The following is a 16,491-nucleotide window of genomic DNA, read 5'->3' on the forward strand; positions in this document are numbered from 1 at the left end:
GCTCTGTTGCCCAGGCTGGAGTGCAGTGGTGCAATCTCAGCTCATTGCAAGCTCTGCCTCCCGGGTTCAAGCGATTATCCTGTCTCGGCCTCCTGAGTAGCTGGGACTACAGGCGCCCGCCACCACGCCTGGCTAATTTTTTGTGTTTTAATAGAGACGGGGTTTCACCGTGTTAGCCAGGATGGTCTAGATCTCCTGACCTCATGATCCATCCGCCTCAGCCTTCCAAAGTGCTGGGATTATAGGCGTGAGCCACCTCACCCAGCCACTATTTTTATCATTAATAGGGAAGCACAGAATAAGGGTGCCTAACCCAGCCCAAAGCTCCCCAAGTTTCCTACTGCTTGGCAGCCACTCTAATCTGCTTGACAAGAACTGCTCTCCTTAATGTTTCTCCTCCTCAGAAGATGAAACTGAGTCTATTATACTTTTCTGTATCAGCATAAATTAGGACAAGAACTTTAGAAAGTCTGGACGCGGCAGCTCACCCTGTAATCCCAGCACTTTGGGAGGCCGAGGCGGGCGGATCATGAGGTCAGGAGATTGAGACCACCCTTGTTAACACAGTGAAACCCCATCTCTACTAAAAAATACAAAAAATTAGCCAGGTGTGGTGGTGGGCACCTGTAGTCCCAGCTACTCGGGAGGCTGAGGCAGGAGAAGGGCATGAACCTGGGAGGCAGAGGTTGCAGTGAGCCGTGATTGTGCCACTGCACTCCAGCCTGGGCCACAGAGCGAGACTCCATCTCAAAAAAAAAAAAGAAAAATTTAGAAAATTTCTTGACAGAATCTATTAAAGCTAAACATATGTATGCAAAGCAGTTCCACTCCTGCATATATAGCCAGAAATGAGTACATATATGTTCCAAATGACACATAAAATAATGTTTATAGAAGCTTTATTCATAATCATGACAAACTGAATGCAAACTATATACCCATCAATAGAAGAATGGATATATACACTGTGATATATTCATACGCAATGAAATGCTACATAGCAACTAGAATAAACTACAGCTACATGCAACAAATAGATGAATCTCACACTCAAGATGTTGAGCCAAAGAAGCCAGGGTGCACACTTTATTATTCCATTTAGAGAAAATTCATGAATAGGCAAAACAAGTCTATGTCACAGAAGTCAGAAAAGTGGTTACCTTTAGGGAAGTATTTACAGAGAGAGCAGTATATTGGTAAATGTTTATCAACCAGCTCTCCAGAAAAGAAAGAAAAGAAAAGAAAGAAAAGCCCTGAATTTACAGCATTTGTCAGTTTCTATGGCATAAATACTCCGAGCATGGTAGATTTCAAGGTACCAATGTCATGTTACTGAACACAAAGTTGGGAAGAACTTTGTGTACAAAACTTTTGTGTATATGTGTACAATCTGCTCAGCAAGTCTGTGTGAGCCAAATACAGCCCACCACTGAGAGGTGGCATGAAGGAGCATTCTGGTGTGCTAGAAATATTCTGTATCTTCTTTTTGTTTTTGGAGATGAGGGTCTCGCTTTATTATTCAGGCTGGTCTCGAACTCCTGGGGAACTGTCTCAGCTTCCCAAGTAGCTGAGCTTACAGGCATGAGCTACTGTGCCCAACTCTGATCTTAGTCCTTACACAGATGTACACATATTAACAGACCTATACTTTAAGAATTATCAACTATATTGTCTGTATGTTATACTTCTATACAAATCAAAAATGTTAAATATTTCTGAGAACTAGAAAGAAAAAAAGTTACAACTGTTGTGTCTGAAAGGAAGATCCAGATGGGTACCACAGAAACAATGGCTGGGTGCTGGGCACTCAGACCTTTTTGTTCCTACAATAGATATGCAGCAAAAGAGAGACATACTATTAGTAGTTTTGACATAAATAGAAAAGAGATGATGACTCTTTTACCTGGATCATTGTCAATTATTTTAACATTAGACTTGATTCGATCTTATCACCAATGGTTGATACATCATATAAAAGAGTGTTGTTTCTGAAAAGCCCCAGATCCACTGTCTTAACTTTCTATGGCCCTGTCAACTTAGAGATGATTATTCTACTGGGTGGCTCTAGAAGAACATTTTAAGCACTGTACCACCTGAACACAATGATCAGACATAGAAAAGCACCAATGTAAATAGTTACTTTTATTTTGAGTAAAAATACACATTCATATCATTTTCCCTTATATCCTTCAAATCTTAACTATGTTCAATATGTCTAGAAGATATCTGTGGTCTAGCTAGCTGAGACATTTTAAAAAGACAGCTGCTCCTGACTTATATAGCACTTACATATTTAAATTTACAAAGCCAAAGCAACATTTTAAAGGGGTTTGACTGACGATAGCTTGATGCATCCACAGATTCATTTGTTCCCGATCTGGCAATACAGGACCATAGAAAACACCAAACCCAGTATCTAGAAAACAAAATAACAGGATCAACATGGAATTTAAGGGAAAACACTGGACACATTATAAATAAACAGAAAGAACATTATATATGAAAAGATTTTGTATACTGACAGTTCCACTCTTATCTAAATCATCTCTCTTGGGAAATTAGAGGTTCCAATGGGACAAAAGAGCACTGGGAAAGCTCTCTTGAGTTTTTTTGTGTTTTAATCAGCATTTTTTAGCTGGCCAATCAGCCTCTATCTAACTGGCCCCATATAACTGCACAGTAGCAGCTGCCACCAGAGGACCTACTCCCTTTTCTGGAACACACACATTCTTCTGCAGAGCGTCTCCTCTGGAGTACTGGGGATCTCAGGTCCCTGGGGGCTAAATATATGTACTGCTTCCATAAAAAGGTTATGATCATCTGGTTTAAATCATCTGCATAAAAATCAAGGAGTCTAGCATTTCTCTTGCTGTAGTTTTAGGCATTTCCAAGATGAATAAAAAAATGAAGTAACTCTTTTTTAAAAAAAGCTTCCAAACTATGGGGAATAGCTTAATTCAGGAATTTCTTTTGACGTGAAAAAGCACAGCTGAAAATCTGGGGCATAATTTCCATCTCAAGTAGCTCTCCCAAGAATGAGGGACCCCAAAATTTGCTCTAATTGGCTCTACAGTTGGCGACTTGCATGCTGTGTCTTTGACGTAGAAATGACAGACAGGACCTGTGTGCATTACCAATAGAAAGTTTCCTCCCCCACCAGCCCCTTTTGAAGGGAGGATGGAGGAGGGCAAAGTGACATTTATGCTGAGTCAACTTAAATGCTTCTACTGTGTTGAGACTTTCTGCTTACTGACACTTTCCTGGAAATGTAATTCAAATGAGAACTGCTAAGCAATATTTCTTCCTTCTTAAAAAGGTTGACATCAATTCTCTGCAAAAGTAATAATTTCCATTCAAAATGTTCTACAATTCAAGACTGGAATTTAGTCTTTTTGCCTTGATCCTGAGTCTTAAGTCTGTGGGACAAGTATCAAGAAAGAATTTTTTTAATGGATAAAAAATAATGGGATAAGACAACTATCTTCTTTCACTGCTACATCCTTGAAATAGAAGCCCACAATTTATCAGCAGACTTTCTTGCATTTCATTGTCCCTGAAAAGAACATTTATCATTGTTCAAAAAAAAGCACATAATTAAAAGAGATTTGTCATTTTATAATGTACGCCAAGACTCATGATAAATTTGCTAAGAGGTATGCAGCAGTCTAAAAAAAATGTAAAATTATCATTTTTCTTTTAACTGCTTTATTTCTAGGACCTCCTGTTGGGATAACTTTTATCCTACAAAGTGATGGCTCTCAGTGTGTAGCTTTTCTTTTTTTTAATTAAAGCAAGGAAAGTGCTGATCATTTTTTGTGCTTGTAAGTTGCTATAGTCAAATGAGGAGAGATATGATATAGTCTGGCTGTTTTAAACTAGAATCATGAGAATTCCAAAATGTCTATAGATAAATTTTTCTTGCAGAATAAGGTATTCTGCACAATTTTTAGCATCCAATATGAGAAGAATCCCTTAGGTATATATAGTCTTAACAGAGCTTTGAAAACAAATATTGGTCCACCTCACTAAAACCTATGCCTAAACATACTAACATAAGGTCTAAATATGGACGGTCTTTTTTTATATGATATTTTTCTGTGGAGATAATCTGAACATATTTTCTGCAGGAAGACATTTGCTGCTGTTTTCTTAAAAGTATTTTTTAGAGGAGATTTTCTGTTTCTGTATCTTTGTGTTTTTTTGAATTTGAACTTTGGAAACAAAGAAGGGAGATAGGCCTAAGTCATAGGGCAATAGGAAACTTGTACTAATGACTGTAAGATGAGCTATAAAATGCTTTTCTTTTTTGGATACATAATTTATAGACTGGGTATCAAAAGACTTTTCCAATCTACTTTTTGAATAAAGGAAGATGGAATACAAAATGATTTGTTTCCCTTTAAAAGAGGGAGGGCAGGTTTTAGACTGAGGAACTGAACAATTTTAAAAAGTTCAAACAGTTATTTGAACCAACTATTTACCATATCTGCAGAGAGTCTAGAAATCACAATTAATTTGACTGGTTGAATTCAAAAACGGTATGTTTTATGATAGTACCGCAAAAACTTCATACCTATAAATTACTTATAGAATGTTTGTATTAAGCTATTTTTCTCTGAATATGTCTTTAGAAGAACAAATAAAATATTTAAACTTGTAATTAATACATGGAATATAACAATTTCATAAAATACTGAAATGCATTAATTTTTATGTAATCTTATTTTCCACTAGATGTATTTAAATTCCTGAAAATGCCTTTGACTATGACACAAAGGATTTCATCAATTGCCCCAATCAAGTATGTCCTTACTTTTTCTGGTTTTGCTAACTGAGGAGCATCTGTGATTTGAGCTAGTGATAGTCAATTGTCAGAACTTGAGTCTAACATGAAATATAACTCTTATATTAAATATCTCATTTAAAGCATGCTCTCTCATTCATTTAAATCATTCATGTAAAATCACTCATGATTCATTTAAATCATTCATTTCTTACTCATCTTCATGGCCATTAGTCCTTATTTCTAAATTAGCATAAACCCAGAATACAAAGCAGAGAAACAAAATACATCTTACAAAATGCAGAATCAAGAGAAATAGACCTAATCCATAGCACCATTTGACTCTGAACATATATCAGACCTAAAGAAAGACAGCCATAACCTACCAACAAAGAATGCTTCATATTTATACCTATTCATTTGGACTACAAGAAAGTAATAACCCACAGTTTAATTTGCTGCTGATAGTCCCTAACCTTTCTCTAATAGTTGCCTGGGAAATTCCACCAGCAAACTAAAGAACCACTTAGGACACTAAATTGCTTCATTCCCAGTTAAAATTTCTTTACTGGCAGTGATGTGGCACGAGTAAGAGGTAGAAAATTACCAGAAAGCCCAAGGAGTACCTTGCACAGCATTCCATGAGCGTGAAGCACAAGTCACTCAGCTGAGCTAACCAGCTCTCACAGGCATTAACCAGGGAGACACTTCACATTCTTGCTAATGCCCTGGAATAGGATTGTGAGTGAATTTGATCTACCTGATATCAACAATTACCCAAGATCTGGGATGATTCCAAAATGCTTCTCTGAAGCAGTTTTAATTCATTTTCTTGGCAAAGATTTTTAGGCCATGTGAAAAGTGTCTTTCAGGTTTTTTTTTTTTAAAAAAAAAAACATGCCAAGAAAGTTCATCAAGACAAAAATCCTATGCGGGATATTTTTCCAACATCAATAATTAAAGTGATGAAAGTAATACATAAGCCTCAATTTTCCTTGAAAATTTCTCCAAGTGAGTCAACAGTACTTAAGCTGAGGAAATCAGAGACAATTACCTCTACTTTTTAGAACTTCTTGGATTTCTCTAGAATGTAATAAGTAACAAAGAAACAGCTCCTCACACTCTTGAGTTCAGTTTTTATTTTCTGTTTCAAAATCAAGATGAGAAATAAGAAATTGTAAAGGTCGTATTTTGCTTTGTTTGGTGCTTTTTCTTCTAACTTTGGAAAACTTTAAACCCTGTGCTAGTTTTCAGTGGGAAAAATATACCTGGCACTAAGAACTATGTGAAAATTAATTCTATCTTTTTCCCGGTAGAGAGGTCATTCAGAAGCAAGAGTCTCAGCCCTGCTCACTTCATAAGACTGGAATCTCCTCCTCAGACTCAGGCTGATAGAGGGAGATGATGGGCCTTTAGCATCCAGTGCTTTTCTAAAGCATCTGGGTTTTTTAAGGTTGTTGTTTTTTTTTTCTGTTTGTTTGTTCACCATCAATATTTCTTGAAATTAATGAACAAGCAAGGGAATAAAAGAGTCAATAGTACAAGATTATACTGTACCTCAATAACCGCCAGTCCAAATGCTATTCCAATAACTATAATCAAATTTTTTGCCAAGAAGTCTTTTATGAAAGGAATACAGGGCTGTTAAAAAAAAAAAAACATTAAAAGTTACCTCTCAGAAAAATTCGACCTTATATTAATCAAAATTTTTATTAATCTGGTTGACTTTTTACATTGCTATCAAGAAACACACTTAACGACAAGGAACTGGGTTATTCCTTCCACTCCCTGCTTCACCTTTGCTCCAAAAGGTTGTAACTGTTGTGGTTTATTTATACATTAAAAAGCAATTGAGGAACAAAGTTTTGCTTGACTGCCTAATTGTTGAATCTAGGGATTAATAATTACAAATAATAATTTTTCACCAACATATCCTCCAATGACAGATTTTATAATTTATACTATAAATTTTATAGTTGATAAAGCTATATATCTTATAACATAAAAGTATAAATCATAATTTTATCTTAACTTTATTCATTTTAGAGCTGATACCACCTTGACTAAGGATTTTTTAGGTTTGTAATCTAAAACAGAAAGGTTTCTGGTTGAGATTTTAGATAATAATATTGCAAATTTTCATTTTTAAAACAAGGTATTTTCTTTTTTTCTTTCATTTTTTTTTTTTTTTTCTTTGAGACAGGGTCTCCCTCCAGCGCTGAAGCTGAAGTGCAGAGGCGCCATCTTGGCTCACTGCAGCCTTGACTTCCTGGGCTCAAGTGATCCTCCCACCTAATCCTCCCAAGTAGCTGAGACCGCAGGCATGTGCCACCATGCCTGGCTAATTTTTGTTGTGTTTTGTAAAGACATGGTTTTGCCATGTTGCCCAGGCTTGTCTTGAACTCTGGGGCTCAAGCAATCCACTGGCCTCAGCCTCTGAAAATGCTGAGATAACAGGCTTGAGGTCACTGCTGCCAGGAAAAACAAGATATTTTCAAAATCCCTTAATATTTATCAGGGTTATTTTTATCTTAAAAAGAAAAAACTTACTATGTCTACCATTAGGCCATTACTTTAGATAAAAAAGAGAATTTAGGAAGTTGCCTCTCTGCTACATTTTTGAAATGTATACAATCCAGCATGCATTTTCATGCTTAAAACATTTTGGACTAGACCTAATAACTTCAAGAATTATAAATTACGGGAAGAATTTTTTAAATGGAATAAGACTACACAATATAATTGTGTTATTTTTGTACTGCCCTGAAATATATTATCCCTTTGATGGTCATATATGTGCAAAGGGCTAACAAAATATTGCTATTTGTTAAATAAACTAAAATTTCTCCAGAAGGCTAAGTCATCTTTTCCCCTTCATTCCTGAATGTAATGAGTTTCTTCATTCACATTTAACCCAAAGTGGTAAACATTCAAGGAAATTATTATGTCATTTAGGTTAACGATGAGATTAATGATTATATCTACTGAGTCATATTCATTATGTTTCAGGGGTTTTTCTCTTCCTCTTCGCCTAAGATAATGAGGGTATCTTGGCAAAAGGATGAGAAAAAAAAGAAATGTGAATTAGGGCCATTCCATATTTTTTATTTTACCAGACTTCTTGCAAATTACACATGGCAGATGGAAGTATTTTATGAATTTACAACCTTCCTTTTGGGAAACTGGTGTAGCTATCAGCCTATATTCAGCTGAATTATGTGTGAACTTACAGAAACTATCTAACAGTTTTTTTAGGATAATTCCAGGGTCTTTTCAGAATCTGTCTTGAGGAAAAACATCTTTGAGTTGAATTTGAACAGGAGACAAATAGCAATCTGCAATTGAATTTACTTATTTCCTCATTATCCTAAGTGGAAACTATCTTTATTTACACTATATTTATTTCCCCTTTTCCTTGTAAATATTGTGTCGCTAACATTAGGTAGGGAGGAGGGGAGCAGGGAGAATATAAAAAGTAAGAATCAAACTTTTTTTGGTAATATTACCTTGACAATGAAAAATGCAATATAACACTGTAGTCTGGTAGATTATTTATTGAGTTACTTTAATCTTAGTGACATACTTTAAGTATTAATGACAGCAATTCCCCTTCAGGGCAGAGCCTCTTTAATTTTGATAAGATCAGTGAAAAAGATCAGTAGTCAAGGAAAGGGTAGTTTCCCCTGAGATACTTTCTATTTCCTTTTATAAATTAATCTCAGTAGCAGTTACTAAACCAAAACAATTCTAGATTGAAAATAATCTTTGGGTATTATAGATATTAATATTAATTCATTGTGATTTATAGTGGTTTTTAATGTATCTGCCTCTCAACTAGATTATAATCTCCTAGAGGATCCAGAAGCATGTCTGATCCTAGCAAGGGTCTGTCTGACATGTAGTAGGCACTGAAGAATAACAGTAAATAATAAATGAAATACTAATATCAATTGTAATTTTTGTACACATTTCTTCTAAGCAGAAGGAACAGCTTATGAAGGGACAGATGTCATGTTCTTCATGAAGCCATAGCCTGAACCCCACAGACTAAGTGAGATGGGGTCCCATAACACCTTGCACCCATCTCTATCCAAGAGATACTAGTAGACCATTAGATTGAAGTTGCCTAACTATCTTTCTCTCTTCCTTACTTGAGCATCAGCTCCATGAGCACAGACATTGTGCTCTGTTCAGGAATGAATTCCCAGTGACTGGTAGAAAGCTTGGGGCATAGGAGGTGGTCAGTAAGTATTTGATGAATTGATGAATAAGAAGAACTAGGACATCCATGTATTGACATTCACAAGTCACATAAATATGACATCTACAACACATAAAATATTAACCTATCTTTTTCAATTGACATTAAATGTTCAAGGTAACTTCTCAATTGCAGCAATAACTAGGTAAATTGGTAGCTGTCAATAACATAGAGAACCTACACCCTTAAATGTATTGGGAAGGACTTGGAGTCCTTTCTTTAAATTTTGAGAAAGAAGAAACCTCATTTCTTGAGAAAAGGAAATTTGATTAGAAAACAAAAAACATTGAAAATTAAAGTGAAAATATTGTTTTCTAGAACTTATGTTAAAGAAGGAAAAAATAAAAGAGAATAATGATTAAGATGACCAAAGAGAGGACAAAATAAACTTTTATGTTAGTTTGTACTTTGCCTCCCATTGCAGTAGAATGTTTCTTTGGCCTATTAAGATTGGGCTTAAATGATGCCAGACTCATAGAAGAAATTAAGTCTATCTACTTTTATCTTTAAATAAGGATTTTTTTAATTTGGGAAATTTCTGAGATTTTTATATCATGATTCCCATTGTACTTGATGCATTTGAATTTTTTGTAGGGACTTTAATTGTGAAAAGAAAGTAACAGAATTGCTTATTGTACCAAATGTGATTTAGTTCTCACCTCTTTGTAAACTTCTTTTCCATTATAGCTTTGGCATGGTCTCTGCTTATCTAGACAGTCACATAATTCAGGATATTTTTGAAAATTATTTCCCCAATCAGCAGCTCCATTGACCAAACCGCAGCATTTAAACTGTTTGATAAAAGGTAGAATGAGAAGCAGTCAGTAAGAAGATTAAAAACATTGGCAATACATTAAATTATAGTTTTCTGAAATCATTATTAAAGGTTACTATGCTAAAATACCATGTAAGTCACCTTTCACCTTTCTCTATGTAGAAGTAAAAATTAAGGATTTTTTTCATTTTGATCTTTAATGATGGAAAAATGGAGTTGCAGACTCAAAAATCTGAAGAAGTTGGGAATATGAAAACCTCACCTACTAGGTTTTGTTTTTTTTTTTTTTTTTTTGAGATGGAGTCTTGCTCTGTCACCAGGCTGGAGTGCAGTGGCACAATCTCGGCTCACTGCAACCTCCAATTCCCTGGTTCAAGCAATTCTCCTACCTCAGCCTCCCGAGTAGCTGGGATTACATGCATGTACCACCACACCCAGCTAATTTTTGTATTTTTAGTAGAGACCAGGTTTTACCATGTTGGCCAGGATGGTCTCAATCTCCTGACCTCGTGATCTGTCCACCTCAGCCTCCCAAAGTGCTAGGATTACAGGCATAAGCCACGGTGCCCAGCCTCACCTACTAGTCTTTAATGACAAAAGAGAGTCAGATCTATGTAACTTAGATATTGTCAAAAAAGTTTCCAAAGAATTCACAAGAGAGTCAAAGAACTGTTGCTCAAAAGAGACATGAAGTTTTAAAAGTGAAATTTCCACTCCATGATCTCTGATCACTTTTGAAAGAGAGGAGGAAAATGATGAGAGATATTGCAAAGACCAAAATAGATGCTCAAGCAGCCTCCCATAAGATTGAATTTTATGAACATCTTTAAAATATGGGAGGGAACACAAATGAAGAATGAAGCTCTTAGAATGTCAGGAAAGTTATAGCCCCAGAATAAACTGATCCATGGAAAACACTAAAAAAGAGGGTTTGCAGCCACATTTGAGGAAGAAAAACAAGGAAATGATAACCCCAAGAATCAGGGCATGTGGCACATAATATTATTAGATGGGAGAAAGAAAGATAATTATCTCTCATGTTGCTTCCATCTGCTCAATTAAGGGGAAAACACTTCGTGCAGAAATGGGAGGAAAAAAAATGGCTGAAAAAAACAGAACCAAGACTGAGTGGTTTTCCCAGCTCTGATACATTGCAATGTCAAGATACTGAAAGAATTTTCATTTACTGGGCAGGTAATCATGTTTATTACACATTAGTTTAACCTCTGTGCCAAAGTTTGTTCATCTGTAAAATACAGATAGTAACAGTTGCTAATAATAGCATTTAATTTGCAGATTTATCATAAAGATAAACATAAGAAAATCCATGTAAAGATAAGAACTCCCAGGTTGAAGAAAGCACTCAATAATGCATTTGCTTTTATTGTTTTTGTTTTCATTGTTTGCTGTTGGTGTTGTTTCTGTTATGCTCTCACAGGAACATGATCTGTGCAGCATTATCATCAATGATTTGAATAAATAGAAAAAATATCTTTCCAATTCTGTCATTTATGTAGAGCTAGGAGTGACAATTAATATGCTGGAGATCAGAGTCAAATTTCAAAGATAGTTCAAATAACAGAGATAAACTAACAAATTCAACTGAGGCAGATACGAAGTCTTGTACTTAGGTCCAAAGACTGAGTTACACAAAAACATTACTCAACAGATGTTTATATGACAAAGAGCTGGAAATTTCAGTTTGTTTCAAGGTCAGTACTAGCAAGGAGGGTGCTCTTGAAACAACCTCCTTTCCTGTTCCCATGGTAGACATGATTAATTGTTTATTCTTTCTGATTACATAATCTTGAGTAGTATTCACTGATACAGATACCCTCTGTCAAATGTAAATTAAGTTCCACTATAAAATTTATATTCTCATTTACAGATCAGTTCATATTTGGAATATGGTAGACCTCAGGACTCCTTAGGGAGGCATAAAGTCATACAGATGAGAGGGTAGAAGTTAGGAAGGTTAAAACTTGTCACGATATCAAGTCACTACATCAGAGATAGGAGCAGTTAAAGAAGAAGCTGGTCAGGACTTGTTGACAGTGGTGTAACAGCTGGATGAAAAAGGCAGTATGCACTAATGATACAACACCTCTAGACAAATAATAATGAGCAAGAATCCGAAAGGGGTGCATTGCATCAGTATGTTAACAGGGAATTTGTGCGGGAAATCCCTGAAATCCAAAGAGAAAGCCACTCAGCATCTGTAGCTTTTGTCAATGTGTTATGGAACTCCAGGTCATCCAGCCAGAGTTTGTGGTGGTAGGATTCTTTTCCCAAAGAAGCATAACTTATAAAAGAAAGCATAGTGGAGAAGAAGGAGGAGGAGGACAAGGATGAGGAGGAGGAGGAAGAAGAAGGAGGAGGAGGAGGAGGTAAGAAGAGGAGGAGGAGAAGGAAGAAGAAGAAGAAGAAGAAGAAGAAGAAGAAGAAGAAGAGGGAGGAGGAGGGGGAGGAGGAGGGGGAGGAGGAGGGGTGGGGGAGGCGGCACAGGGAAGAGGAGAAGGTGGAGGAGGAAGAAGGAGGAGAAAAGAAGAAGGAGGAGGGGGAGGAGAAGGGGGACAAGAAGGGAGAGCAGGAGGAAAACAAAAGGAGGAGGAAGAAAAAGAATCAGCAGAAGAAGCAGGAGAAAAAAGAAGAAGGGGAGGCGGAGGAGAAGAAGAAAAGGAAGAAGGAGAAGGAGGAGGAGGAGATGGAAGAGAAGGGGAAGGGGAAGGAGAAAGAAAGAAGGAGAAGAAGGAGAAGGAGGAGGAGAAGAAGAAGACTCAATGGAAATTTGAAGAAATATAGACCTATGAACACAAGGAAATTCAGGCATAGGATTTCTTTACAAGAGCAGGAGCACTTCAGGAGAACATGCTACAACAAACAGAATATTTAGAAACCCAGGATTGGCATGGAGACCTTGAATCCAGGGAGATGTGCAGCAGATGTTACTAGGACCCAAACCAGAGGCTCAGTGATTACCTCTAGTATATTTTGTCCTAGGTCAACACCCTGGGAAGGGTCTGGGATGCTCAGCCCCACCCAGAAGAGGTACTGAGGCTGCATAAATTCTTCCTGCTTTAAGCCTGTTTTAAGCTGGGCTCTAGAGTAAGAATGATCCCAGAAATGAGAGAGTCAAAGGATGCAGCTACAGGGGAGCTAGGAAAAGCACATCAGAAAGGAAGTTAAACAGGGACTGACCCATATCAGGTTTCAGCTTTCGGAAATGATGCTTTAAGCACAATTTTTACAAGCTGGCATCTATCCAAATAGGAACTAGTGAATGCTCTGAGGGAGAAAAAAAAAGTCATCTGATAAACAGTTTGAGAAACCAAGGATGTTTCCACTTGAAAAGCAAGGATTTTAGGAGTCGAACAATAGCCATTCTCAAAGAAAAATCTATCATATACAAAAGCATCAATAATTTTTTTTCTTCTGAAACTCTGGAAAAACTAATACTAAATAATGTAAATCCTATGGAGGCAGATTTTGTTTCAAATTAAGAAATAACATACTAATCATCAGACTTGCATATAAGCGGGATGGGCGAAAATTAGTAAACTTTTACCTCTTTAATAGTTCATTTGAGGGTAGAGGACCATAAATATAAAATATGTTTATCAGTGAGAAGTCAGATTAAGTGACCTATAAAATTCAAGCCTCTCCTAAGATTCTGTGAATTTCCATGACATGCATATATTCAGAAGGAAAAAGTAGTAAGAGCACTCCAAGGATGGAAACTGATGCAAAGGCAGGAAGGCAGAGTTGTTCAAGGGACCCTGAGTACACAAACCTGGCTGGACTAGAGTTTACTCTCTAGAGAGTAGTACTTAGTAAAGTTAAAATATTAGGTAGGAGCCAGAGAGTAGAAGACCTTCAATGCCTACCCATATTTTGACTTTAAAGAAAAAAGGAGGGAATAGTATACTGATTTAAAAAATAATAGACTGGTCAGACAGATCTGGGTTCAAATTCCAACCCATCACTTGGTAGCTATTAGACCTCCCTAAATCCCAATATCCTTATCTGCAAAATAGGGTTAATGAGGATAATGATATTACCCATCCACAGGGTTGTTGTGGGTATTAAATGAGCTACTGGATATAAAACCTGCTACATAGTAGCAATTAATGTTAGCTATTACCATTTTTATGAGACAGAGAAGTGGTGGAGGCTGAGAAAGAGAAAAAGAGAGGTTGGACATGGTTACTCATGCTTGTAATCCCAGCACTTTGGGAGGCCAAGGCAGGAGGATCACTTGAGGTCAGGAATTTGAGACCAGTCTAGGCAACATAGTAAGACCCCTCTCTCTACAAAAATGATAATAATTTTTTAAAAGGTAGCCAGGCATGGTGGTGTGTGCTTGTGGTCCTAGCTACTCAGGAACCTGAGGTGGGAAGATCTCTTGAGCCCTGGTGGTCGAAATTGCAGTGAGCTATGATTGTACTACTGCACTCCAGGCTGAGTGACACAGCAAGACCTTGTCCTCAAAATAATTAATTATTTTTTAAAAAGAAGACAGAGAGGCCATGTGCAGTGGCTCACCCCTGTAATCCCAGCACTTTGGGAGGCTAAGGCAGGTGGATCACCTGAGGTCAGGAGTTCAAGACCAACCTTACCAACATGGTGAAATTCTGTCTCTACTAAAAATACAAAAAACGAGCCGGGCGTGGTGGCACATGACTGTAGTCTTAGCTACTCAGGAGGCTGAGGCAGGAGAATCAGTTGAACCCAGGAGGCAGAGGTTGCAGCGAGCCAAGATTGCACCACTGCACTCCAGCCTGGGTGACAGAGCAAAACTCTGTCTCAAAAAAAAAGAAGGAGAGAGAGAGAGAGAGAGAGAGGAGATTCCCAGACACACTACCCTTTTAAATGGTAAATGGAAAATATTAAAACTATTATTGATTTGACTCATTCGAGGCTTAACCTGTCATAAATGTATCTTCTTAATTTCTGTCCTTCAAAACTGCTTCAGAACTTTGTATGAAGCAATAAAGTAATTACAAATATCTTAGATTTTTCTTATTGCATGGTGACAGAATAATCAATCAAAATCTGCAAAATTGAGACATTTTTCAATCTTCAAGGAATATGTGTTAAAAACTAAACAAACACAGAAGAACTATGTCCAACTCTTTAAAATGAACAATGAATTCTAATTACCTCTTTTTGAAGTGCAATTATGCCTTCCTGGAATTGTTGTTCACTTTCCCCTGTGGCGCTCAAAAGCTTTGTGTTTTCATAGAGAGTTTCATTCACAATGCGATCAGACTGAAAATTGAAAAGTATTTTACATTATTCATGCCACAAGGTAGTATTTCAATTTTTCAAACTTCTTCAAAATTTTCAAACATCTGTGCACACACCTTAGATTTGAAAACAGCTCCTAGGATACCTGCCGCCACCTGCAGGAGCAGGATCAGAAGCAAGCCTATAAAAAACTGAGGAAGAGAAAAAGAAATATACATTATCCTCAGTGCACTCAGTAACATCTGGGGACATTCTGGCACAGCACTTCTCTCTACAGCTGGGATTATATCACAGTGAGAGTGTCAGTCACACTCTTCATTTATTCCACTTTTTACTTCAAGCTGAAAATTTTGGGTTCATTACTACTTAGAAAACGGCTCCAGAGACTGATCGAGGAAAGTGGTTCAGGCAAAAAATTATCAAAACAACCATTGATATCTGTATGATATTGACTAGAGGGAAGTTTGAAAACTTCGATGAGTTTATTTGAATATTATTTTACTCCTTCCCTTTCTTCATCAAACACAACCTCACACAAACTCAGAATTGGCTTTGAAACAGCATCTCCACTTCTATCAGAATCACCTGGCATCTTGTTACATGTATAGATTCCTGAAATCGGTCTCAGATACGCTGAATCGTAAGTTTGAAGGATGCAGCCCAAAGACAATTAGCTTTTTTTTTTAAACAAGCTCCTTGAGTAATTAAATTCTTCAGTTGCAAATGAGGCCTTATTGTTCAAAAAGTAATCAGTAGGAATGTTATTAGAGTCCCTTTAAAACTCTGTCGCTACCGTCCCTCACAATAAACGAACAGTTTTGAACATTTTTCTCAGGTACTGATATAATCCTTACTTTATTAGAGGAATAAGTTTGGATTAGACCTGATAAACTTTTATGTCATATTTGTATCTGATAAACACTTGATTTTTTTCCTAATATTTTTACTATATCCATTTTCTACTGTATATGTTAAAAGTGAATGCCTGTGAATTATCCAAACCCAATTTATCCTCCTCAATGCTCTCTAAGAGATAATTCTGATTATCGCATTCATTTAAACTTTTTTTTAGCATGGCATGTAGAACACCTATGATTTTACCACAACCCACACTTGGATTCATCTTCCATCATTTACTGGAAACAGTTTTGCTGGTCTCCTGCCATACCCAAGGCTTCTCAGTTCCCAAACACACCAGCACTGTACTGCCACATCGTCTTTCCAGAAAGCTTTTCCTACCTTCACTCATACAAATACCTTATTCACTTCTGCCCTGGTTTGAAAGTCCCATCCCGTCTTACCCTTTACTTCTGGGGCCACTCCCACTGTAGCTATTTGCTTACTTATTAATCTTCCCTAGTGGGTTCTAAAGGTCTTATGTATTATTTAGCACAATATCTGACACATAGAGGTATGGCAGTAATG

The 16,491-nt window shown here is 36.8% G+C and overlaps 1 protein-coding gene across 9 annotated transcripts in view; it reads right to left on the minus strand.

The window, feature by feature from the left end:
• Positions 1-2,124: 2,124 nt before the first annotated feature.
• TSPAN8 (tetraspanin 8) overlaps positions 2,125-16,491 on the minus strand; it is a 291,505-nt gene continuing 277,138 nt past the window's right edge. For all 9 annotated transcript variants that reach the window (XM_054445130.2, XM_054445127.2, XM_063646505.1 and 6 more), the window contains 5 exons: positions 15,183-15,257; positions 14,980-15,087; positions 9,704-9,835; positions 6,341-6,424; positions 2,125-2,416 (listed from right to left, as the gene is read on the minus strand). In XM_054445130.2, coding sequence (XP_054301105.1) covers positions 2,363-2,416; positions 6,341-6,424; positions 9,704-9,835; positions 14,980-15,087; positions 15,183-15,257 — 453 coding nt within the window. In that variant the 3' untranslated portion in view covers positions 2,125-2,362. The remainder of the gene's footprint in view (positions 2,417-6,340; positions 6,425-9,703; positions 9,836-14,979; positions 15,088-15,182; positions 15,258-16,491) is intronic.

This window comes from Pongo pygmaeus, chromosome 10, assembly GCF_028885625.2.
Source record: "Pongo pygmaeus isolate AG05252 chromosome 10, NHGRI_mPonPyg2-v2.0_pri, whole genome shotgun sequence".
NCBI lineage: Eukaryota > Metazoa > Chordata > Mammalia > Primates > Hominidae > Pongo > Pongo pygmaeus.